This window comes from Monodon monoceros, unplaced genomic scaffold, assembly GCF_005190385.1.
Source record: "Monodon monoceros isolate NGI ecotype Baffin Bay Population unplaced genomic scaffold, NGI_Narwhal_1 Super_Scaffold_9, whole genome shotgun sequence".
In the NCBI taxonomy this organism is placed as follows: Eukaryota; Metazoa; Chordata; class Mammalia; order Artiodactyla; family Monodontidae; genus Monodon; species Monodon monoceros.
In genome coordinates, this window is record NW_021703786.1 from 28,367,347 (window position 1) to 28,392,474 (window position 25,128).

At 48.9% G+C, this 25,128-nt stretch overlaps 1 protein-coding gene and 1 pseudogene across 7 annotated transcripts in view; both read right to left on the reverse strand.

Annotated features, from left to right (window-relative positions):
- Nucleotides 1-298: 298 nt before the first annotated feature.
- Nucleotides 299-1,122, reverse strand: LOC114888563 (annotated as a pseudogene). The gene has a single exon (XR_003791817.1). The product of XR_003791817.1 is annotated as an uncharacterized LOC114888563 (transcript).
- TNRC6C (trinucleotide repeat containing adaptor 6C) overlaps nucleotides 299-25,128 on the reverse strand; it is an 83,180-nt gene continuing 58,350 nt past the window's right edge. For 2 of the 6 annotated variants that reach the window (XM_029210729.1, XM_029210727.1), the window contains 12 exons: nucleotides 24,031-24,177; nucleotides 21,923-22,042; nucleotides 19,714-19,797; nucleotides 19,301-19,532; nucleotides 15,894-16,061; nucleotides 14,292-14,483; nucleotides 13,658-13,801; nucleotides 9,783-9,899; nucleotides 7,774-7,968; nucleotides 6,948-7,018; nucleotides 6,296-6,435; nucleotides 299-2,117 (listed from right to left, as the gene is read on the reverse strand). In XM_029210729.1, coding sequence (XP_029066562.1) covers nucleotides 1,757-2,117; nucleotides 6,296-6,435; nucleotides 6,948-7,018; nucleotides 7,774-7,968; nucleotides 9,783-9,899; nucleotides 13,658-13,801; nucleotides 14,292-14,483; nucleotides 15,894-16,061; nucleotides 19,301-19,532; nucleotides 19,714-19,797; nucleotides 21,923-22,042; nucleotides 24,031-24,177 — 1,971 coding nt within the window. In that variant the 3' untranslated portion in view covers nucleotides 299-1,756. Of the gene's footprint in view, nucleotides 2,118-6,295; nucleotides 6,436-6,947; nucleotides 7,019-7,773; nucleotides 7,969-9,782; nucleotides 9,900-11,778; nucleotides 11,843-13,657; nucleotides 13,802-14,291; nucleotides 14,484-15,893; nucleotides 16,062-19,300; nucleotides 19,533-19,713; nucleotides 19,798-21,922; nucleotides 22,043-24,030; nucleotides 24,178-25,128 lie in introns of those variants that run through there. The other 4 variants (XM_029210731.1, XM_029210732.1, XM_029210728.1 and 1 more) reach the window with 3 other exon arrangements.

A 25,128-nucleotide genomic window follows, 5' to 3' on the forward strand; every position in this document is an offset into this window, starting at 1 on the left:
ATTAGGTATCTTTCTTCTTTGTGTTTTTTTTTCCTCTTTTTTCTTTTTTTTCTTTATTTTTTGTTTGTTTTTTAATAACATCTTCAGTGCTAGGAGTTGGGTTACAAAATACATGAAATGGTGTGGAGCTGCCCCTCGGGAACCCTGGCTTTCCTGAGAGCGCATCCGCGTGTGCAAGACAGTGACCACAACTCGTCACCTGGACGAAGGGGACAGTCGACAGAGTCCACGACGGTGGCCGGAGGGGAAAACAACACTGTTCAATCCCAGAGCTCTGAAGTAGCGGATCTGCATTCTGAAAATAGGTTTCTTTACGACGGAAGTCTTTTTTTTTTTTCTTTTCTTTTTTTAAATTCCTTTTTAAAATTTTTTTATTTTAAAGTCTGAAGGAGAAAAAAAGGTCTGTAAACAGGTGGGAGCCCTCACCTCGGGCTCCTCCGAAAGCAGAGTCACAACCCACGTCCAAGTGCTTGTTTCCGTTCCTCCCGCGGAACCATCCACCCTCTACAAGTATCTATGGCCACAGTTCAACGAGAGTTGTTTTCTCTTTAACTTTATATTCCAAATGGAAAAATGGTGCAATACTCTGGTAATAATTTTCTTGCATTAGTCCACAATAAAAAGCTGCTAAAGGTAGGTATACATATTATTTCTCCAGAGATATACACTGTAATTTTTAAACGCAATAACAGAGTCCTTGAGTAAACATTTACACATGAATTGTCACCGGCCCTGTCCTATGAATTCTCTTTAATGTATAGGATTAGCTAAAGGAAGGGCAGGGACACTCAGTGCAAAGTTAGAAGCTAATAATAACAAACGTTTGACCAATGCGCCAAAAAAAAAAAGCACATACTGAATAAAAGGGAAAACCCACAGTTAAATCCCTCACACACTTAACACACACAGAAAGTGCGCACGCACACGCACGCACACACACACGTGCTTCTGTTTCAACACACACACACATAGGCTGTGAACTTAGAAATTTTTCCTAGAGCCTGTTTCTGCGTACTGATGCCAACCTGGAAGTGTAGAATTAGACTTAGAAAGTGTTCACATTTCATTATTGGCCTGCTGGATTCAAGTATTTGCATGTTTGATATGTCTATTTTTTTTAACTTTTAAAAAATATTTTTTGGGATTAAAAAAAATGACATGAAAAAGTAATGAAACAAGGGTAATGTGCATAGGCGGCTCCGTGGGAACAGAGAACAGATCGCAGACCGCTCCTTCCGCTCGGCTCGCTGGTCTGGGCCGCCAGGACCGCGTCCCAGTGATGGACGCCAGCTCCCCCTGATTACGGGGTCCGCCTCTGGTAATGTGCATAATCGTCACAGGCTCGTTTTAAATAGGCTTTCTCGTCTCCCTCCCTCCCTCCCCACCCCCTTGATAAAATAACCCTTTCCAGCCCACAATCTGAAAAGTGCCCTTCATGATAGAACTATTCTAAGCAGCTTTTATACTTAAAAAATCAAAATGACAACACACCATACAAACATAGGACGACACAAAATAAAAAGCTGTGAGAAGCATCCTGTCATCACACATGACACTGACCCAGCGCAGCCCGCACTGTCTTGGGAACAGTTCGCAAGGACTGCGGCCAAGGTTCGTCTTCAGTACTGGACAGAGGTACTCGAAAGGGCTGCCGGGCTGCTCGGGTCAAGCGGGGTCCTCAGCGACGCCCGGACTGGAAAGGGTCAGCGTTTCTTCCTAGTGCTGATGACTGCGGTGCCCACGCGGCCTCTCCGGGCTAGATGGACTCCCCACTGAGAAGGTCGCCGGGAAGCAGAGTGTTCAGCGGGGTTGGGCTTCCGATGACCCTGCCATCGTCGCTACTGGGGGGGCCCCACAGGCTGCTGGAGTACTGGGGGACCCCGCCCCACAGCAGGTCGCTGCTCCCTTTGCCTGCCAGGCACGGGGCGTTCCAGTGGCCAGTGTCGCTGCGAACCAGGCCGTGGGAGCTGCCCGAGGCGCCCAGCCGCGTCTGGCTGGTCCCAGCGCTGGGCTGCCAGCTGGAGGTGGGCGGCAGTGCTTGGCCTTGGGCTAAGAAACGGTTCACTTCTTCTTCGCCAGCGAACTCGGCCAAGATGGTAGTGTTTCCCAGAACACACCTAAAAGAGCAGGACAGCAACGAAAATAAGAGCTGGTTTTTTGAAAAGATACACAGAATTGACAAACCTTTAGCTAGACTAAGCAAGAAAAAAAGAAGACACAAATAAACAAAATCAGAAATGAAAGGGAGACATGACAACTGATAACACAGAAATACACAGGATGTGCCAACAAACTGGATAATCTAGAAGAAATGTTCAAATTTCTAGAAACATACGATTTACCAAAATTGAATCATCAATAGAAAATCTGAATGGACCAGTAATGAGTAAGGAGGTTGAATCAGTAATCAGCTCATTACCCCCAATACAGAAAAGCCCAGGACCACACAGATGGTTTCAGTGATGAATTCTACCAAACACTTAAAGGGGAATTAACATCAAATCTTCTCAAACTTTTCCAAAAAAACTCAAGAGGAGGGAACACTCCCAAACTCATTTTATAAGGCCAATATTATCCTGATACTAAAGCCAGATAAGGACACTACAAACAAACAAACAAACAAAACAAAAAACAAGAAACAAAACCCCCCAAAACACACACAAAAAAACCCACAGACCAATATAAATGAATATAGATGCAAAAATTCTCAAAAAAGTAAAGATTCTCAACAAAGTACACGCCGGTTAAGCGGGACTTATCTCTGGGATTCAGGCAGGGGTGGTGGTTCAACATATGTACGTCAATAGATGGGATACACCACATTAACAGAATGGAAGGTCAAAATCATGTGATCATCTCAACGGGCGTAGAAATAACATCTGACAAAATACCACGTCCTTTCATGAGGAAGACTCCTCAACAAATAGGGTACAGAAAGAACAGGCCTCAACATAATAAAAACCATACATATACACAAAGCTAACATCATTTTCAATGGTAAGAGGTTGAAAGCTCTTCTTCTAAGGTCAGGAGCGAGACAAGGGTGCTCACTCTCACCTCTTCTGTTTGATACAGTATTGGAAGTCTTAGCCAGAGCAATCAGGCAAGATAAAGAAACAAAAAGTATCCAAGCTGGAAGGGAAGAAATAAAATTTATTTGCAGATGACATCATCTTACATAGAGATAACCCTAAAGACTCCATCAAACATCTGTTGGAAGTAATCAAAGAATTCAGTAAAATTGCAGAATATAAAATCAACACCCAGAGAGCAGTTGCATTTCTTTCTATACACTAACAATGAAATATCTGAAAAAGAAATAAAGAAGAAATCCAATTCACAATAGCATCAAAAACAATAAAATACTTAGGAATAAATTTAACCAAGGAAGTGAAAGATCTATACCATGGAAACTACAAGACTTTGATGAAAGAAATTGAAGAAGATACAAAAGGAAAGCCATCCTGTATTCATGGATTGAAAGAATTAAAAATACTTCTAAAATACCCATACAACCTAAAGCCATCTATAGATTCAGCGCAATCCCTATCATATTCCAATGGCATTCTTCATAGAAATGTATAAACAATCCTAAAATGTGTATGGAACCACAAAAGACCCCAAATAGCCAAAGCAATCCTGAGAAAGAACAAAGCTGGACGCATCAAACTTCCTGATTTCAAACAACACTACACAGCTACAGTAATCAAAACAGTATGGTACTGGCATAAAAACAGATACATAGACCAATGGAACAGAATAGAGAGTCCAGAAATAGATCCCCACATATACAGTCAACTAATATTTGACAAGGGCACCAAGGATACTCAATGGGGAAAGGACAGTCCCTTCGATAAATGGTGTTGGGAAAACTGGACGACCACACGCAAAAAAATGAAACTGGACCCCTACCTTACACCACTCACAAAAATTAACTTGAAATGGACTAAAGACTTAAACATAAGACCTGAAACCATAAAACTCCTAGAAGCAAACATAGGGAAAAAGCTCCTTGACACTGGTCTTTGCAACAAAATTTTGGATGACAGCAAAAGCACAAGCAACAAAAGAAAAAAATCAACAAGTGGGACTACATCAGACTAAAAAGCTTCTGCACAGCAAAGGAAACCATCAACAAAATGAAAACACAACCTATAAAATGGGAAAAGTATTTGCAAACTATCTATCTGATACAGAGAATATCCTGTAACTCAAATATATAGAGAACTCATATAACTCAATAACAAAAAAACCCCAAACAATCTGACTAAAAAATGGGCAAAGGAACTGAATAGACATCTTCCCGAAGAAGACATAGAAATGGCCAACAGACACATGAAAAGATGCTCAGCATCACTAATTATCAGGGAAATGCAAGTCAAAACCACAATGAGGTATCACCTCACACTAGTTAGACCAGCTATCATTAAGAAGACAAGAAATAACAAGTGTTGGTGAGGATGTGGAGAAAAGGAAACCCTCCTACACTGCTGGTGGGAACGTAAATTGGTGTAGCCACTGTGGAAAAACTATACACGTTCCTCAAAAAATTCAGACTAGAACAACCATACAATCCAGCAAGCCCACGTCTGTGTATATATCCAAAGGAAATGAAAATAGGCTATTGAAGAGATAGATATCTGAACTCCCATGTTTACTGCAGCATTACTTAAATAGTCAAGATATGGAAACAACCTAATTGTCAACAAATCAGTGGATAAAGAAGATGTTTATACACACACACACACACACACACACAGAGATACAAACAGACACACTGGAATATTATTCAGCCATGAGAAAGAAGGAAATCCTGCAACAACATGGATTAATCCTGAGGGTCTTATGCTAAGTGAGATAAGTCAAAGATAAATACTGCGTGATATCAATCATATACGGAATCTAAAAAAGCCAAACTTGTTGAAACATTCGGGAGTAGAATGGTGGTTACCGGGGGCTGTGGGTGGGAAATGGGGAGAGGTTGGTCTCAGGGTACAAATTTCCAGTTAGAAGATGAGTGAGTTCTGGGGAGCTCGTGTACAGCGCGGTGACTACAGTTAGCAATTCTGTATCCTTTACTTCAAAGTTGCTGAGACAGTAGATCTTAAATGTTCTCACCACAAAAAGGAAATAATAATCATGTACCCTGATGTGGGTGTTAGCTCACACGGTGGTAACCATATTGCAATATATAAATGTGTCAAATCAACACTACACTCTAAACTGACACGCTGTTGTATGTCAGTTACATCTCAAAACAAAAACTCAAAACAAACAAAAAAAGCAGAACAGGGGTCATGTGAGCAGAGCAGCTGTGTGTCTTCCTGTGTTCGCCTCGTTGGCGTTCCCCCCCTTTTTTTTTCAATGGGAAAAGGGCAGCTGGAGGCTTCATGTCACAGGCCACCCAGAAATGGTCCTGCAGTTTACGTTTTAGTATAGCTATTTCCAAGGCCAGATTATGACCTTTTCTTCTCACTTTAGACTTCTAGCAGCTATGTTGTGTCGGTGTAGAGAGCACATTCTTAAGGAAGTGCATGAATGGACCATTAAACTTGGGCATCATTTAGGGTCAGTGCAATTTTATACCCTGGGCTAAAAATAGGAAGGATTAACTTCTAGGGCCCACACCCCAAGTGATGTCGCTGAGTAGGTCTACTCACACATCTTATCAAAAGCATCCTTTAATCAGGGGAGAGGAGTTGGCTGCAGGGACCACTACGAGGCCCAGCAGTGGGTCTGACTGTGTCGTATGCCTGGAGACATCTTCTATGGACAGAGCATCTTCTATCACCGGGCTCTACATGTGCTCTCTTGGGGGACCCTTTCCCTACTGGGTTGGGGGGAGGCCGAGCCACGGCACTTCAGCAGCAGAAGAAACCGACACGTCACAAGACACCTATTACGGGGTGAATTGTGTCCCCCCAAATTCATATGTTGAAGCCCTAGGTCCCAAGACCGCACTGTGCCTGTATTTGGAAAGAGGTCTTTAAAGAGGGAATTAAGGTAATATGAGGTCAGGGGGGTGGCCCTAATTCACTTAGACTGGTGTCCTTAGAAGGAGAGGAAGTCAGGACACAGACACACTCAGGCTGAGAGACTTGAGGACACAGGACTGGGCAGCTGAGTGCAAGCCGAGGAGAGAGGCCCCGGGGGCAGCCGACCCTGTCCACACCACATCGGACTTCCTGCCCGCCCGCGGTGCTCTGTGGCTGCGGCCCCAGGACCCACCCACAATGCCCAGCCCCCGCACCACCGGGCTGCAGCCAGGGCTGCGTGGGGCAGGGGAGGGACATACATGTGCAGGGACTTCTGGGCCTTGGCGGCTTCCTCCTTGGAGCTGTACCGGACCACGGCGTTGCCTTGGGTTAGGTTCAGGTGGAATGTGATGAGAGGCCCGTGCTGCAAGCACAGCGTCCGCAGGGTGGAGCCATCGATCTGATTAAGGAAGCAGAGGGGTGGTAACACGCGTCCTGGGGATTCTTCACTATACACGTTTATGAAATCCAGGTGCACTGTACCTTGGGAAGATGTCTGTCCTTGAAAGGGCTTACTATATGATTATCATATTAACCTTTTGCACCTTGTAACTTACTGTGTAATTTAAAATCTTGGACATTTCAGTTATAGTTTCTGAGTTGGGCTAACAGAAGAAGGAGAAAACCCTGCTTTGGTTCCAACCCCCTCTCTCCAGAGCACATCACAGAGCCTCGCGGCCCCCGACCCTGGGAAAAGTGAGCATAGGCCAAATCGTTCTGGAGCGGGTACAGGTGAGCAATTCTGTTTATAAGGGGACACTCTTTCAGCCTCGGAAGAGTGAAAGGTAAACAATTCACCAGCAACATGGTTAAATGACTCATGCTGCCGGCGCTGCCTTTGGGCCACGAGTGAGGCCTCAGGTCACCGACAAGGCCCTCAGGCCTGGCGATGCCCCCACCGGGTGCCTGTACCTGGGGCGTGAGGTTGCGGAGAACGAGCCAGCTGCTTGTCCTTCCTGAGGTGTCAGTACTCCAGGCAGAACCTGTGCCCAGGGAAGAACCCGGTCAACAAGGCTGCAGTGAGTCAGACAGCTCTTCCCAATGCCCTCCCGTCTCACCACACGGACGCAGCATGGGCCGAACCTGTGCTCCAAGCCTTTCCCAACCCCCGGAAACCAACCCAGAGTCACAGTCCCTGCAGAGCCCCGGGACGCGGATGTGGCGGCAGAGGCTTGAGAACTGCCTGGAAGTTCTGGTCTCCTCCTCTGCCCCCCTCCCCCACAGCTTTATAACCAATGCTCTAAAATCCCACTTGCTAACAAAAATGAAGCAGGCTGGCAGGGCTGGCTTCACTCTCGGCTTCTTAAATGCCTGTGCCCGGCTCGTCCCCGCAGTTCAGCAGGGGCCGGAAGAAGCCTCCAGAGCGGCAACTTAGGATGGGGTGGTGCGCTCACACTGGGAATCGAGACCCTCAGGCTCGTTGATCGGGCCTCTCCAAGGGCCCAGTGCGGCCCCTCAGCGGGTGCCGAGACCGCCCGCCGGGACCTCCTGGCTCCGAACAAAGCTGTGTGTGCGAGCACCCAGGGCTGATGCTGAAACACAGGCAGCGGAGCCTGGGCCCAGATAACCCCCGAGAGTCTAGGGCGACTTGGCCCCTCCTAAGCCCTCCCAGGGTCCAGGAGTCCTTACAAAGGAGCCGCAGGACAAAATGATAGGCATCTTCCCTAAAGGACAAGCGGAGCAGGCACGGACACCCCCGTCCCAGCCACCCCGTTTGGACACGAGAACGGACGCGTACCCGAGGAGTAGGAGCTGGTCCAGCCGAGGGGACTGGCTCCCCAGGTGGAGGAAGGCTTGGGATTGGTTAACCCTGGAGGTGGCCTTGTGGGTGCAGTAGTGTTTCTGGGCACCTTCCACAGTTCATGAGACAGAGAGGCTTGTGTGTGAGAGGCAGGGCCAGAGGACCACGTCGATTTAATGTCTGACAGTTTACCTGGAAAGGCAGAGAAGTGGAGCATAGGCATTCCTGAGACAGAGAAGGAAAGTCACGGCAGCGCCTAGGGAATCACACCAGGCGCTCTGGCTCCAGAGGACTGCGTGACCGGAATGAAGCACCAAGTCAAGCTCCCACACGAGGACCACAGGCATCCTCTCTCTTGAATTTCTGCCCAGAGACACAGTCTGCTGGTGTCCGGTATAGACCTTGCCAGTACTTCTGATACTTGATTTGCTAAATGTGCCAGACACGCGCTTGCCACCCAGAAAAACTGCATTTTTGTAGTTCAGTGTTAAAGCCAAACTTAACAAATTCTGCTGGGACACATCTTATCTCATAACAAACTACTCAAGGTCAAGAGCTTTTTACGCCATTTCTTTAGGTGTCAGTCCCCTGTCAAAGCAACGCCCCCTCTGACATAACCTGCCTGAGCTCACGCTGACCAGCGTCATCTTTGCGGCTTTGAGACTCGCTCCCCATGCCTATAGAAACGGGTGTGGCCCAGGGCTGAGCGGTCTGGCATCTTGGCACCTTGGCCGGGGGAAGCCTGCTTTAAGGCTCTTGGGGAGAAAAACCAAAACCAGTAATGACCACCAGCTCCAGCCCCTCCTGTGCCCGGAGCACCTGCCACGCCCGCTTCAGCGGCCCAGCGCTGCGAGGACAGCAGGCAGAGTGGTCGCTGTCACCATGCTCCTTGGGCAGCAGGGCAGCGCCCAGGCCGGCACAAGCCCCGTGTGGAGCGCCTCTGCCACCCTGGCGGCCAGGGTCGACTGCAGCTTCACAACAACAAATGCTAATCTGAGCAAAGGCGTCACTGATCAGAAAAACCAAAACGCCATAAAAAACTGCCTGAGATATGGGAAGACGGTTTTGTTTGCCCATCTCTTTAGCCAAATGATTGGGAAGCATTAAAGGCCTAATGCATCCCCTTTGTAAACATCAGAGGGAATAAACATTAGAAGGAATAGACATAATCCAGAAGCTCTTTTTCTCTCTCTTTTTAAATAAGACGCTAAAGTACATCAAAACTGCTTTCTCCCCTAGGCACTGGTATAAAAGGAATTCCTACAGCATTCTTACACGGATTTAAACAAAGGCTGGTGGAATGCAGAAACATATTTGAAGAAATTTATAAACAATAAACCCTCTTTACTTAAGTTCCACCTCTTTTTATAAACCTGTACTGTACACATTCTGTTTGTGTGTGTGTCCATTATCTCTATCCTTGTCTTAAAATTTCCAGATAACAATTCCTTTGAAGTTACTATGACAAACAATTCTCAATTCTCCTCTCAGCCTAAAAGAAATTTCTAACTTGAAAGACTCGTAAGGTCTATACTGAGAGAGGAACAACCCAGGCCCTGCACTGATCCCAGAGACGGCCGTGAAGCACGGGGCTGCTGTGGCCTCCTAGCCCCTGGTGGCCAATGCAAGTTAACAGCAGGTCCCCAGAGGTGGCCGCCTTTGCGTCTTTAAGGCTCCTCTGCCCCTGGTCTCATGGCTACGGAGGGAAGGGAGGGGAGGGGAGGGGAGGGGAAGGCAGCTGATGTGCCACATCCTGCCCTGGGGAGTTTACAGAATCCCCGGAGGAGCTGTCACCATTCCCACTCCACTGGGGTGGGTGGTGGGTGGGAGCAGTGGTGCCCGAGGCCCCACGGCTGCTCAGCAAAGCTCAGGCCCGCTCTCCATCACACCACATGGCCTCCCAGCTCAGGGAGGAGCAGACAGACCACCAGGAAAAGCCAGGCCATCCGTTTTGTTTGCGGAAAGAGAGAAAAGGCTACCTGCAAGTCGAGAGGCCAGGTGCGTACCTGCAATACTAGGAGCGGGCACAAGGCTGCTGAGAGAGCGACTGTAGCCGGAGGCAGCGAGCGGCCAGGCACTCGAGGAAGGCAGTGTGGCACTCTGAGATGACGGTGGGGAGGACCCTGCAGAACCAAACGCGGCACTAAGAAAGGTGAGCACGGGCCTGCGGGGTGAGCCGCTCAACTTGGGCGTGAGAGTCCTAACAGCCAAGAACCAATGTCCTCTTAGGCTGCCGTTTGAGCAAATGGTGGAAAATGAGAGCGTGATGCGGCCAAGACCATGGGGAGGAGAGGAAGACGCGGGCACACCGCCGCCTCTGGGGGCCCGGGGCCCTGGGAGAGGCCGGGGCGGGGTGCGGGAAACCAGGCAGCAGGAGGGAAGAGAACGACCACCAAGTGTTTACAACAACATGTCCAAGTTCGGAAGGATCCCACGGGTTTCCCCTTCCAAGTAAGATAAAAATAAAAACACAGGGCCAACTCCACCTTTTCACACCTCCAACAAGATCCACAGAGCTGGAAACAAAACTCCAAGCTTTCTGTTACAGACTTTGCCATAAAAAGACCAGCGCTTTTCCTGACTCAAAAGGTCTCACGTATCCCATCTCCCCCATTCGTATTTCTCTTTTGAATACGGGAATAATGAGGAGAAACGTGTGCTAGTAACTGTGTCACTGTGAGCTATCGTGTCCCCAGAACTGCGGTTCCCTCTGTTAAGGACCCTGCTCCTGCTCCTGGGAGGGGGGCTGACGGGGTGTGGCCCCCGGAGCACCCCTGCCGGTGCTGTTTCCATGTCACCCCATCCGTTTTCTGAGGAAAGCAGGAAGCCAGGGAAGAGCGAGGATGAAGCAGTGGTGACTTGTGGGTTAAAGCAGGATGGATCAGAGCTCTTCTGACTTGGCAAGTTACTCGGCCAGAGTGTGGAAGCTGGCCGGGGGAGGGGACAGGCGCACACAACAGTCTGGCTGTCAGGTTTACTACCGTGAACGGAATCTCACAAGGCACGGGCCCCTGACGCAGGGCCCCAGCTGGGATGGCACTGAACAACATCGGGAGTACCCTTCACTGGGACTACCAGGCGTGTGGCACCTCCCAGACTTGTGCGGTCTACAACCTGCACAGCTGTTTACAGCTGCTCTGCTGTAACTGACCTCCTTAGAATATGGCATGAGAGCACATGAACATTAAAATTTATTTGTAATCTGCAGGTCTTCAATTTTAAAAGATGTCAGCTTTACTGACAACCTAATCGTAGTTCCTGAACCCTCTGCTTCCATTTACCAACAAAATGCAATCAACCCAAGATCCCAAATTATAGACTATTTAACCCTACGTGGCATTTCTTTTATAATTAACAGTAGGATACTTAGATTTTAACAGTGTTCTAGTTTTGACATTTTTAGTTTCATAGTGGAAACTGTCCCATAAAATTCTGGTTAATTTTCCTTTTCGTATCAATTTGTCAGGAGATGGCACAGCTGCATTTTACCATTCTGGTTGATATTCACCTCATAAAGGTTAAAACTATAAATAACATCCAAACAAATACTGGGCTAATTTAAATTTTTAATATCAAATCAGAACTTAACACCAATGACAATAAATAAAAACAAAAATGCAAATAAAAACCCAACACCTAGTATACTCAGTAAAAAAAAATTCCATTATGAAAGTACGTAAAATAAATAAGCCAACAACAAGAGGCCAGTGGCATTTCTCACTCTTTTCCTTCTAGGGCACATTTCCTCCATTTTTTTCTCTGTATTTTATTTATTTGTTTATTTTATTTTTGGCTGCGTTGGGTCTTCGTTGCTGCACGCAGGCTTTCTCTAGCTGTGGCGAGCAGGGGCTACTCTTCGTTGTGGTGCGTGGGCTTCTCATTGCGGTGGTTTCTCTCGTTGCGGAGCACGGGCTCCAGGCGCGCGGGCTTCAGTAGTTGCGGCGCGTGGGCTCAAGTAGTTGTGGCTCGCGGGCTCTAGAGCGCAGGCTCAGCAGTTGTGGTGCACGGGCTTAGCTGCTCCGCGGCATGTGGGATCTTCCCGGACCAGGGCTCGAACCCGTGTCCCCTGCATTGGCAGGCAGATTCCTAACCACTGTGCCACCAGGGAAGTCCCTTCTCTGTATTTCAGATCAAGCTGGTCACTCAAAAATACGACAGGCTTTTGTGGCTGGGCCCTGAGTGAGGTCAGCCCCTGGGGCGCCTGAAGGCCCTCGAGTGTTGGGTGCGGCATGTGGGCCCTGGAGAGGGGCGGTCAGCGAGGTCTGGCCTTTGCAGTTTACTTCTGGCCCTGCGGCTGTGGTGCCTTTTGTAAATAAGTTCTACATAAAGATCCGTTCATCCCCCCCCTTCTCTCAGATAAACAAACCAGGAGGTGGGGGAGCCAGGGCTTTCCGGGGCGAGGCCTGGTCACGGGGTGGAGGAGGCGCTGTCCCAGGGCTCCAGCCCCAGGAGGTCACACAGCGCCATGTGAGGCTGCAGGGAGCTCTCTCTGTTCTACAGCTGAGGTGCCGTTTCAGCCAACATCTCTGAGGCTGAGCTTCCCTCTGCCCTGACGTTCGTCTCATCTGCTCAGCTCTGCCCTCGGAACTCCCCTGCCCCTCCAGGACACCTGTGTCGCGTCACGGCACACGCGTGCGGCGAAGGCGGAGGTGGCCCACAATGCCCCAGGTGCCAGGGACCACGGGCTGACCATCAGGCACCAGTTGGGAAGCTCTGCTCTGTGCCAAGCAGCCTCGACTCTTTCCAAGGTCTTCTACTGCCCTGATCGGCATGGCTCACCCACCCTCCACAACCTCGAACACGCTGACCCACCCGGCTGCCCGGCTCAACCCTGCGGCCACACGCAGGGTGCCGAGGGGCGACGGCCAAGTCTCACCTCTGGCTGTGCCACCCCCCGGTCCCCACCACCTCAAACAGGCTCCACGTCCCATAGCCTCTCGTCCCCCGTGCCACTCATCTGTCCCTGACCTTGGGGTGGCCTGCAATGTCCCTGCTCTGAGATGCAGCCGCCTCGCGACACGAGGAATGCACGGCACTAAATGGGAAGGTGATCTGTGTTTATGGCGCCTTTCTACCCGAACCACAGGCACGCAGAATCCTGTCACTTGAAAGAACCATTGATAAGAACGGCCTCTCCCCCACAGGCCATATTTAGGTAGGAAAGGCCTCTCCCCCACAGGCCATATTTAGGTAGGAAACGTAAATTAATGTTTTGGGAAATATGCGAGTGGCCTTATTAGTGCTGAGCATCTCTGGTAAGCTGGCTCTTCTTTCCCATTATTAGAATTATGAGGATAAAACTCCATCAGCAACGGCACTTACAGAGCGTCTTCATTTGCAGGCCTTAAGGAAAGGCAAGTTACTGCCCTTCTCGACACTGCATTTGAGATCTCTGTTTATGTTCTGTAACCTTGCAGCTCAGCTCATCACTTGCTCTGACTGGATCCTGAAGTCTGAAGAGGGTGTGCCAGACCTTACAGCGTCAGGAGCTTGTGCCAGGAAGCAAGTCCTGGGGAAAGATCTCAGGCTTTTTACCAGACTCTTTGAGGAAAGGAAAAATTGGCTGACATGGATGAGTAAAGGGTCAGTTCACTTCTAGCTCAAAGAGATTTCAAGTGGAAACCTTTTTCTTAAAAAGCTTGATGGTTAATATTGTTATAACACAATGTTTATAAAAAACGATGTGTTAATAAATCCAGCAGAGACACTGAACCCAAATCAATTTCCATTTCCCCGTAAGCACTATGTTGCATCACCCGGCAAGAGAAGGTCCCCATCGGACGTGCCTTGCACGCCCCAGCCTCACCACCCACACCCTCCCGCTGCCCTGGAGCGCCTGCACGGAGACCACTGCATGGACACGGGCGGGGCGCCCCCTCACCTCCACTCTTGAGGAGGTAGCGGTTGACATCCTGTATGGTGGTATTGATGGTAGGCCCGGTGGGGACACTTCCAGGAGTGACGTCAGGGTCATTCTCGGGATCTATATTCTGAAGTCCTTTCCAGGGAACTCCAGGATGGAACTCTGGAAAATTCCAAACAAATGAAAATCAACACATGAGTATTAGAGCACGTTCATGTTGCTTCATGATAGCTTATGGAAATGTTTATAATCTGCTAATTAAGTTAAGAGGCACACTTTAGACTTTCTTTAGTAAATCACCAATCCTTCGGAACAAACTAGGTATTATAGCTACCACGCTGAACACTAAGATGGTGTCCAGACGGGAGGATAAAGCCCAGACATACTCTGACCGGAAGGGACACAGCGCCCCTTCCCCACTCTCCTTCCCCTCTCTCCTTCCACTGAACTGAGGGCTGCAGAAAACCCTGTGATGCCAACCACACCCACAATTTATCTGATGAATGGATTTCCAATGAAAAAGCCAAAGCTATGGGGTTAAGGCTTCCAGGATTCTGAGCTTGGATCCTGGCTTCTACTGGGCCTAATCGTTCCCATAGGCTTGGCGTGTTCTGATCGGCTGCCACAGGGAAGTGTGCACACTCTTTCTTACCTGGGGGCCAGTTGATGCTGGAGCCATTTGAGATTTTATCACTGTCAGATTTGGCACGTGACCAGCTATGGGGAACAGCTACAGGAGGACTGGCTGCTGACTCACTGCTCTGGATTAAATCGTACCGGCCATAGGAGTCGTCGATGGAGGACTTAGCTGGAGGCCCAATACTCAGACCTCCAGGGATAGCACCTGGGGGGACGACAGGGAACAAAGAGCCGAGTGAACAGGGGACCCCGAGTCCCTGTGCTGGGCGCCGGGCCTTGCCCTTTGCACAGGTGCACGAACTGTCAAGACTCGGTTTGGCCAGCACTTTCTGGGGGAAGTGCCTATTTCCGTTAGCCCAAACTTGGCCTTGAAAGACAAACTCTTTAAGGACTGTTTCAGTTGTTCAAGTTGGAATTCTTGATAAATGCACACCCACACCACGGTGAAGCCCTCTGGGGACAGCCTGTGAGTCCCTGTGGCCAGCTCCTGTCCTTGTTGCTACCTGTGTCCCCTCTGGGGACAGCCTGTGAGTCCCTGTGGCCAGCTCCTGTCCTTGTTGCTACCTGTGTCCCTTCCCCAGTCTGCTGCCCTCACTATGGAAGGACAAACAGGCATGTGGACTCGGAGGCCTTAACCCCATCCACCCTGGGCGACTGAGCTCTCTCCTGCCAAGGGAAGTGCCCAAATAGCACGTGATGATTTTCTTGTAGAATTAACCATTAGGAAAAATTTTCTTTTTAGAATGCCTTATATCGAGAGAGAATTATACACCCTATTAAATTTCCTTTGCTGTTTATGCTACGAGGAATTTAAGAGCTAAATTTAATGCAAGTGAGATCACCTCCTATGGTTACTAGCTTCCCCCCCCCCCGCCCCGGCCGTGCCTCGCAGCTTGCGGGATCTTAGGTCGTCGACCAGGGATTGAACCCTGGCCCCAGCAGTGAAAGCGCCAAATCCTAACCACTGGACCGCCAGGGAATTTCCTGGTTGTTAGCATCTGCTGTTTCTCTTTTCTAGGCATTAGATTTTCTATTGTGTTTTATCATTTTATTGAAAAAATTTTCTTTTAGACAAAGTTTTGGTTGAAGATACAGATACATGAGTGTGCGGCCGTGACCTGTATTCTTCGTTGCTCTGGGGCATTTTCAATTACTTCTTCGTTTGTAGCTAAGGTGTGAAAGTTGAGGCTTGGAGAGGTTTGATCATTGACTACTTGGGATCTGACATACTCTGTAATGAAGTAGAATATATATGTTTAACTTACTGAGGTAACACTGGTTTCTGACATCTAAGTTTCACGGGTATGACACTGCATTTCGACTTTTGTCTACACCACAGGGTGCTCACCACCAAGAGCTTAGTTTATACCCGTTTCCACACAGTTGACCCCCTTTCCCCATTTCGCTCTCCATCCACCCCTTCCCCTCTGGTTACCACTACTCTAGTTCCCTGTATCCCTGTTTGTTGTGGTTTGGTTTGGTCTCTTGGAATATTTTCTATTCAGCTTTCAGCACTGAATTCTTAGAAGGGAAATGCAGTACGAGTAATGAAACAAGCATAACCAGCGAGTAGGAGAGAAGTGACCAGACTCCAGGCACCTTGGCTCGGACGTACCATGCTTGCTGGGGTTCTGGTCAAGTGGAGAAGCAGCACCGGGTAAGTTATCCATTGGGTTGGGATGTGTCCACTGAGGGAGGCGTGACTGGGACTGCGACGGGTCCTTCACTGATAAACCACCAGTCATGTCCATGCTGCTGACATTCATGTTTGGGTTCAGTCCAGCTAAAAACAAAAACGCTATCAGGATACGTCTGCTCTTCCTCTAAACGTTTACTTTCTAAAGCTCTCCTAGAGAATCAAACTAAGTCTTAATTCACAGCCAAATATTTTAAATGTAACTTTTAATGCTGGAGGAAAAAAAAACCCCTTTTTGCCTTTTTAGTAACACACATCTGTAGGAATTTTATTCCTAAATTAGGGGGACGATGGTAACAAATAGTCTTTGATTAAGTAAGACCAATGATTCTCTTCATTTTACTCGCTTTGGTGCCAAACGTGGTCCTGAAGCTTCTCAGTCAGAGCCCACAGAAAAACAGAACAAGTCCAAACAACTAGGAAAGTCTTTTCTGATCTCAGGGCACCTTGTGCAAACTCACCAGATCCAAACCAGTCTCTCAGAGATGTAAACGGTACCCTAAGGTCCCACCGACAGAACAAGCTGGTGGGGAGACCCCAAATCTGCCTTTAGTGAACTCACTTTACAAAAGGCTGCTCTTAAGGAGTTTATGAATTAAACATCAAACTCCCTTAAAGGACTTGAACTATTTCAAAGTGTGGGTGCTGCCGTCCGCCCTGGCTGGAATGTGAGCTGATCCTGGGTTTATTTCTTACAGCTAAAAGCAGGCATGCACTGGGGCACGTGACAAGTGCCCTCACTGTGCTGGGTTAGTGGAGAGAGATGAGGGGGACGATAGCAAAAAGGCTGAAGTAAAGAGTCCCTGATGGGACACCCGTCATGAGCTGGGCAGGCTGCTTGGCCGGACAGAATGACCAGTGCAGGTGTGACCCAGTGCTTCCAGGCCGTTTCTAACCTGCGGTTCCACACCACATGTCCTGGTACAGAGCAAAGGTACTGAACATTTTTGTTCTTAACTTTAGATCAAGAGCTTCAAACTCAAATGCCCGTATGGGCCAAGTAGGCAACACAAATGAAGGTGATGCGGGCCCGGTGGGGACAGCACCCGCCCTGCTCCAGGTGCTACCCGTGCAACCAGTGAATGGAACACAGGCCCAAGGCAGCCATTTTCAAGAGAAGCCAGAAGCCACTTTTGGTTGAAAATTTCCAATTTTTAAATGTTGGCAATCTCACACACACACACACACACAACACACACACTGTGCAGACCTAACCAAACGCCCATGGGAGTCCGACACCACTGGGGGCTACCTTCACCTCCACCCACACAGACCCAATCAGGTGAGGGCACAACCGTTAGGACGGGCTTCAGACTGGCCTCCAGAGCACCCCAAGTCCCATGGCCGGGCCCCACCCTCCCCGTCTCGTTTCTTTCTGTTCCTCCCTCCACTGGCAGCCAGCCTGGCCGGCACTCGCCGACACCGACGGCCTCTTCTTCCATGCGAGGCTGGCTCTGCTCCACTGAACTCTACTCGTTTGAGGTCCATGCTTAAACCCTGCTCTGATTTTTCTTTCACTGCGCAAGGTGACCATGCACTCTCCCTTCCCTAAGCTCTGCAATAACCACATTGCACTGCCCATGAAGGCTGGTTTTCGTTTTTGTACGCCTGGTCTTCCTGGGAAGACGACAAGCTCGGGAGTCAAGACAGCATCCGGAGAAGAGGCTGCACAGGAAGGAAGGCGGACAGGACTTAGAGCTGCTGAGGAAAAGGGGTGAAAAGGGGTGAGAACCAGCCAGAGAGGCAATTTTACAAACTTTCTTAAACTTTATTAGCTATCTATTTTTAACACATTTATTTTTAAACTTTAATGTGATTATAAAATATTATCAGAAGTATTTTTCATCAATTTTGAAGATTCAAGGCACTAATTTTTTCACTTGTAAGAAAAAACGTTTAAGGGTAAAGATTTGTGTACTACATTCTCTAAATATAGGTTAAGAGGACAGATGGATACTAGGATACTAGGAAGCTGAAGCTAAACATTTCAGGACAATAGATGGAACTGAATTTTCTTCTAAAACAACTATTGTTAAAAAAGAAGTATTTACATAAGTAGCCAACATTCTACCAAGTGCTTGCTATTACAAAGTACTTTGCCTGTTAGTTCACCAAATCTTTAGAAGAACCCTATGAGGTAAGTATTCCCACTTTACAGATGGGGAGATTGAGGCAAAGAGCTGCCAGGCAGCTTAGTCGTGGGGGCAGTGTGGTGGCCTGATTCCTAAGGCAGGTCTTAACTACTTGACTATTCTGCTTCTTCAACACAGAGGAAAGTAACGGGTGGGACAATCATGAAGGGACAGAAGAACCGCAGTTTAGCATTTGTCAGTTCTGTATTAAAGACACACCACACTGGTTACATGTCAAGGAGAGAGTGCTCATGTGATCAGAACATAGCTCTCTTCTCAGAGATGTTGGCAGTATTCCACAGAAAGGGACATCATTAGCCGAGATTCGCTGTCACTCACCTGGCCTTTGACCCTTTGGATACGTATTTCTCAGGTAACTAATTCCCTTTGCCCTGTAGCTTCAGACTCTAACAGCCAACCTGACAAGCCTGAGGCGCTTTCACCCGCTTCTGGATTCTTAGAGCAAATTACAGCTGACCCTCGAACAACGCAGGGGTCACAAATCCGGGTATAACTTTACAGCCGGTCCTCTGTACCTGCAAACTCAACCAACCGCAGGTCACGTAGCACCGTTATTTATGGGAAAAAACCCATGTGTAAGTGGACCACGCTGTTTCAGCCCGTGTTGTTCATGGGTCAACAGTATTCCCCGTACGATCACTTTCCTGACACAGCCCTTCTGACGGTCTTCAATGTCGTAACCTGTGTCCCTCCTGGCTGGCCTGTGTGACCTCGAGGGCGGCACCACATCTGCCACTGGCCTGCGGGTTTCAAGGGCTGGGCGGGCGCCCTACCGGTTGGGGGTGAGGGTGTGCGTGTTGATCTGGATGAGTACACAGTCGTGCTCTGCACTACAGGACTTGTGCGGGCAACCATGGCTTTTTAAGACGTGCCTGGTTCACGGAAATCTGCACACCCTTCCTGCTCCCAGCAGTTCAGGCTGGAGAGAGCCAGGGATGGAACAAAGTGCCGATTCAACAGTGGAGAGGAGATCATTCTGGTACTACTTTCAAAGATTTTATACTGAAAGCACTTATGGGCGCAGCAAAATTCTTGCTCTGCAAAGACAGCTGGGGTCCCTCCCTTACGAAGGAGACCTGAGACAGCCTCACTCCGGTTTTGCCTGGAACTGCATTTCTGCCCGGCTGTTTCAGCCCCGCCAGGCGCACGTGGTCGGCGTCGACCTGGACTCACCGAGAGGGTAGGGAGCGAAGGTGCTGGGTGAAGACTGCTGCTCTTTGGTCTGCAGGTCGGGGAGGCCGGGGGCCTGGGGGTGGGGGGGGAAGCTGTCCAGGGCCGATTTGCCTGCAGAGGGGTGCAGAGACAGGGGCGGCGGGGGCGGCGGCGGCTTCACGAGCAGGGCCTGGGCCAGCTGGCGCTGGTGCTGCTGGATCTGCTGCTGCAGGTTAGTGATTGTGCGCGCAACCTGCGGGCGGGGACGCGCGGTCAGCGGGTCGGGAGGGCCGCCCGGGCCGCCCTCCTCCCCAGCCCAGGTGACGCCGAGGCCTTCAAAACGGGAGGCTGAGCGAGAGAGAAGCCAGTGACAAGTAACAGGCCAGGGGAGGTGACAGCTAGCGACCCGCCTGAGCCACCCGGGGGGCGCCTACTTGCTGCTCCTGTTGTCTCATGGGTCCGGAAACGTTCCGCTGGGCCTGTAGCATCTGCTGCTGGATCTGTAAACGTTGGTACGCCTGTGGACACAGACACAAAGAGAAGCGTCCAGCAGATTGTAAGAAAGCCCCAACAAAGGGTTCCACTTCTGTACATCAGTGTAAAAAAACAAAAAAGGCAGAGATTCTCGGTCCCCTTACCATCCTGTGGTTTAAGCACAGCGTGAGGTATGAAGCTATTTCAAAAGGAGACATGTCTTTCCAAAACCTTCCTAGTGCACAGACTTTACAAAGTAACTCAGTCAGTACCCCTGTTTAGTGCTGGTAATGAGGTTTGTCAGCAAATATTTTTCAGTTAATGAAGAGATCAAAATTCTTCTGCTCGATTCATACAAACTAAAAATAAAAAAGAAATGAGGGGAAAATAAAATTTTTTTTCCCCTTATAAAGATGCAAGTTGTCCAGAATGGCTCAGACCATGTGGCAGGACAGCAGTGATCGGCGGCCACAGAACAATACACGTTAAAGGGCTTGTAGCTACCAGGAGCCACGTGTGGCCTTGGTCCACAGGGAGCCTGAGGTCCAGACGTGGCCACTTCTGCCACACAGGCCCCGTCCACGAAGCCAGCGAGAACCATCGTCAGATTCTTCCCACAACGAGGCAGAAGGCCGGATCATTTGTTTCGAAAGTTGGCTGAATACTGTAAATTTTTTCTTTACAACATGGATTTTTTGGGACATTTTGGGCAAGAAGATTTATTGAAACAGAATCCAAGTAGAAGTAGAGATTATACTACTAGAAATGCCTCATTAATCTGTAAATTAGAGAGGAATAAAATACTTCACTTAAGTGAATCCTTATAGGCTCCAAAACTTAACCTTAGGATGTACTGAAATATCATTTTACCAAGTTTTCCAGAAAAAAATGTTAAAACAGTGTACATTGTTTTTAAAACAGAGCAGATTAAACATAATCCAACATTTTCTTGGTATCTTTTACACTACAGAGGTCAATAAAAATTATGTATAAATAAAGGATTCCAGAACATCAGTGCGACTGATAACGAGTTCTGTCTCACGTCAGAATCCAGCCGTCCTCTGTGTTATCAAGGAGTGGAAAGCTGTTTTCCTCTGCAGTGAGGGCTCTAAACAGCATGCTTCTCAGCTGCTCCCCGCTGAGGTCGGTGGTCCCTTCCTGGCGCTGGCGGTAGCACACCGCCCAGGGGCCTTACAGCATGGCTGTGAGGCAGCTTGGCTCCCTCTTCCGAGTGAAGTCCAGTCCCGGCCCGGATCCCGTGCCCAGGGCCCTGGGTACTTCACTGCACTGCGGCTTGTCCTAGGTCACCCCCACCCCACCTGGCCACTACCTGGAACCAGACACCCAGACGGTCAGACGTGTGTCTAACCAACGCTGAAGGGTCAGGACTGAGAGCCCAGGGCTCCCCCGTAAGGAAAGGCTGACAGCATGGTTTTGTCTATTGGAGGCTTTTCTCCCTTCATGACTCCTGATCATTTTCTAGGAGATGAAGCTGTTGGGCAAGACTTCTAAATAAATCAGGTGTCAACGTATTAAAGAAGGAAATAATATACCGGGCCCTTCAGGGAATATAAATTCAGGATGCACCTAGGGATACAATGCCATGGCATTTCATGGTAAAAGCAGTAAGACTGTTGAATATTAAAAATTCAACATATGTTAAACTGTAACACTTGCAAGAATTATTAGGCTACATCAGCCTTCCTCAAGAGGGATTCTGAGAAAATCAAGTCCTAATCTCTAAGGCATCTCATCTCCTGTATGTAACGAAGTAACTTCTGTCTTTTGCTTCTAGAATGGTATCTGTGTAGACCATCCTTGGAAGAATTTAGAGAACAATCATGAAATGATTTGTTGGGTTCTGTGGTTCAGATGAGAAAGGCTGGCTGAGAGCTAACAGACACCCTAACTGTCAGATCTGGAAGACTGATCACGAAAGGGCCAAAGAATCCACAAAGCTTAGTGGACACACCCTTAAGTGAAGAACTTCCTAATTCTTTTAACAGTTTACAAACTTCATGAAAGTCTCAATGACATTCCCCGATGTGAAGAAAAGCGTTCCAGCGACTGCTTTTCTTCAGTCGGCGCGTGTGTTGCTGGCACACCCCCGAGCTCACGGGGAGAAGGCTCTTCCTCTGTCCCAGAGCCCGCGCAGGTCCACCCACTCACCAGCTGCAGCTGATAGAGCTGGTTCAACATCGTCATGTGCTGAGGATTAACTGGCGAGGTTAATAGTGCAGGGTTGAGACCAATGTTTTTTGCTGCAAACTGCAAAAGCTGTGCTTGAACCTGTTAACAAAAAATGCACCATTAGACATGGATTCTCTATTCAAACATCTACTTGCCTGTGCAGTTTTTTGAGATTCAAAACTGAGTAAATAACAGTTATATTTGTCTCAGTGAACTTCAAAAGCCATTAAAAAATTTACAGACATTTTAACATTAGTAGTTTACATGCTTTTGTGGATAATATGAGAGGAAGAAAGGAAGGAAGGGAGGGAGGGAGGGAGGTAAAGGCAGATGGCAAGAAAGAGATTTCTTCCTCCAAATATTTTAGTTACGAATTAACTTTCTAGGGCTCTGGGTTACTCCCATCGGTAACTGGTTTCACGTTCTGTAGAAATGAAGCTAAGTGGGCATCGTTTAAGGGTGGGAGACAGCGAAGGCGTGGTCTCTGGGAGGAAGTTCGAGCCTCCTCAAAGGAGGCCAGTGTCTGCGTCTCACACAGGTGCCTTGGACTAGTCCCCGCAGGAGCTCAGCAGATGGCACCGCGGCCATCTGACCGGGGAGGCCTTGTTCCAGGGCAGGCAGGGACCCCTTCTCAAGTTGACACGTTCAGGAAGTGGTCTCCCCCTGCTCGTGGGACCAGCCATTCCTCTCGGGGGGCCCGGCTGCCCAGCCTCCCATGTGACACGTGCCCTGGTGTGGCCGGCCAGCCCGCCCTGACCGCAATGGTCAGCCTGCCTCCCTGCCCAACTGGCATTCACTGCTCTGAACCCTTCAGGGGCTTGGCACTGGCCAGCTCAGTGTTCTCCACGGCGTGCGCCGTACGCTTATCACAGCATTTACGCAAGATGGTTTTAGGCAGAGCACAGAAGAGTATCTTTTACAGTCGTCTAACGTGTATTAGAAAAATGTTGCTTTTTCTCTTTACGACGGATATGTTCAGTGTTAAGAATAAATTTATCTAAATTAAGAAGGCAAGTCAACTTAAAGAAAACACATTATGTAACAGTCGTGGGAGGCACACAGATGAGTGACGTTCGGGACACACTGGCTTGCTGTGTGCGGAAGGCTGCTCTCTGTCTCCAGGACCTGTCTCTGCTCCTGCGCCTTAGCTGGGGTGGCCATGTCACTAGGCTTGGGCAGTGGGACATGAGTGGAAGTGGTATGTCTCTCGCTTTCCCTCCTGTCATTGGGCAACGGCCGAGGCAGAGCTGCTACTTTCTGCTCCGTTGCTTGGGGGCAAATTACTTGTCTGTCTCACCCGAGCATCTGTATTTCAGGGTGTCTCTGCTGTAGCAGCTTACAGTGTACCCTGTTTAATGCATTTCACTATTATTTTACCCAGATTTCAGCCATCTCAACTCAGTGCACAGATCTCTGGTCAAACAACTGTGGAGGAATAATTACTTCCAGCAAATTCTATGATTTACCATTTTAATCTATTACTGAATATTCTTTTAAGCGGTAAGGACTGTTAACACTGTAATTAAAAACTCAGTCCAAAGTCAAAAATTATGGAAATGTTCTAAAAGTAAACAATATTAATATGAGAAAAAGCTGACATTATGCTTTAGAGCTATGCAAAACAATATCCTTTTCCTTGATTCTATTTGCTCTTTTGTTTTAAAACGATCTAATACTAAAGAATAAACTTAACTCAAAAGTCTGTGATATGGACACTTTTTTTTTTTGGACACTATTTTATATTGTCACATTTAGTTTGTCACTAAAGCATTACTCAGTCCTTCACTGCTTCTAAGAATTTTCTTTTATGTCCCAAGCAATTTCACTTGCCACTTTCCTCTCCCACCAATCTAGAAGAATTCAATGGGTTCATCCGAGTCATCTTCTCAAGACCAGGACAGAAGTCCCATCCCTGGCATGTGTCACCCGGCAACAGCACTCTGCTGGGAGGAGGCCCAGCCCTGGCCTGCGGGGCGGGGGCCCTGGGGGAGCAGCTCCGGAAATGCCTCCCAGGGCAGGAGGGTGGGACGGACAGGTTAACAGGGCAGGCTGACTGGCTCTCAGTGTAGCGCAGACGCGGGTCTGACCTGAGGGGATAGAAACTGAGGCACTTGAGCACGGAGACTGGGCTGGGAGGAGCTCAGGGGCTGCACGGGCGGCTGTGGCGGCTGCTGCATGGTCCTCGCTGGGGCTGCTCCGCTGCTGCCAAACATGCCCAGGTTGCCACTCGGTGTCTGCAGGGAGGCGGAGGGCGCGTTACACAGTCTCCCGGGAGCAAGCGGGGGGCAAGGCTGCACCTGCTTCCTGCCGCTCTCAACGTGTACCAAAGGGGATGTTTAAGAAGTGCTGTCTAAACTGGGTACAGATGACAGGAGATTTGCCCGCAAAGCCTGCCTATGTCTTTAAATCACAGAAGCCGCCCACAGAGCCAGTTTTAGGTGCCCCCCAACAAGGCCGTCGTCTTCCAGGAAGCTATAATTACACAGAGCCAGGCACAGGAGCAGCAGGCAAGGCTGTGTGGGCACCGTCTGTGCTGGGGTAAAGGGCATCATGTGTGGGGACCACTAACCTGGGAGAACAGGACATTTTCCAAAAGGAAATATAATTATGATTTCAACAAACCTGAAATTGAATACGTGAACAAGTCCAGGCAGTTAACTTTGTGTTAAATATAATAACTATATATTTGAGTGCTTCTTTCTACTCTCCTGACTGGGTATCTGATCCCCGGGGCCCGCCGGCCAGGCTGCTGACTTCCCGACCGCAGAAGAGCTGAAACTGGCACCGCAGCCCGGTGGGCAACAAGAGATGGCCAGGATCACGCAGATGGGGCGCCACTGAGAACTGCTGCCGGCCACCCCAAATCTCACAGCATCGCTGGAAGAGAAGGCTCAGAGCTGTGTGATGTGAGCCTCCCCCCGGGAGAAAATCAAGAAGAGCAGTTCTGTGGACGGGAAGAGCGTGACGCGCTTCCGTATCATTTCATTCCAGGGGAGAGAAGTGACACGAAGCGGCCGTCGATCAAAACCCCAGGTCCCTCCGTTCAGGGACGTCTGAGGGTGACTTTCACCTCCCCCAAGAGTGTCAAAGGCAGGGAACAGTGCCAACATCACTCTCTGAAAACCACTGAGAACCTGCAAGAGATGTCACCTCTGTTCTGGGAAAATGGGGAGAGTATGGTGTTT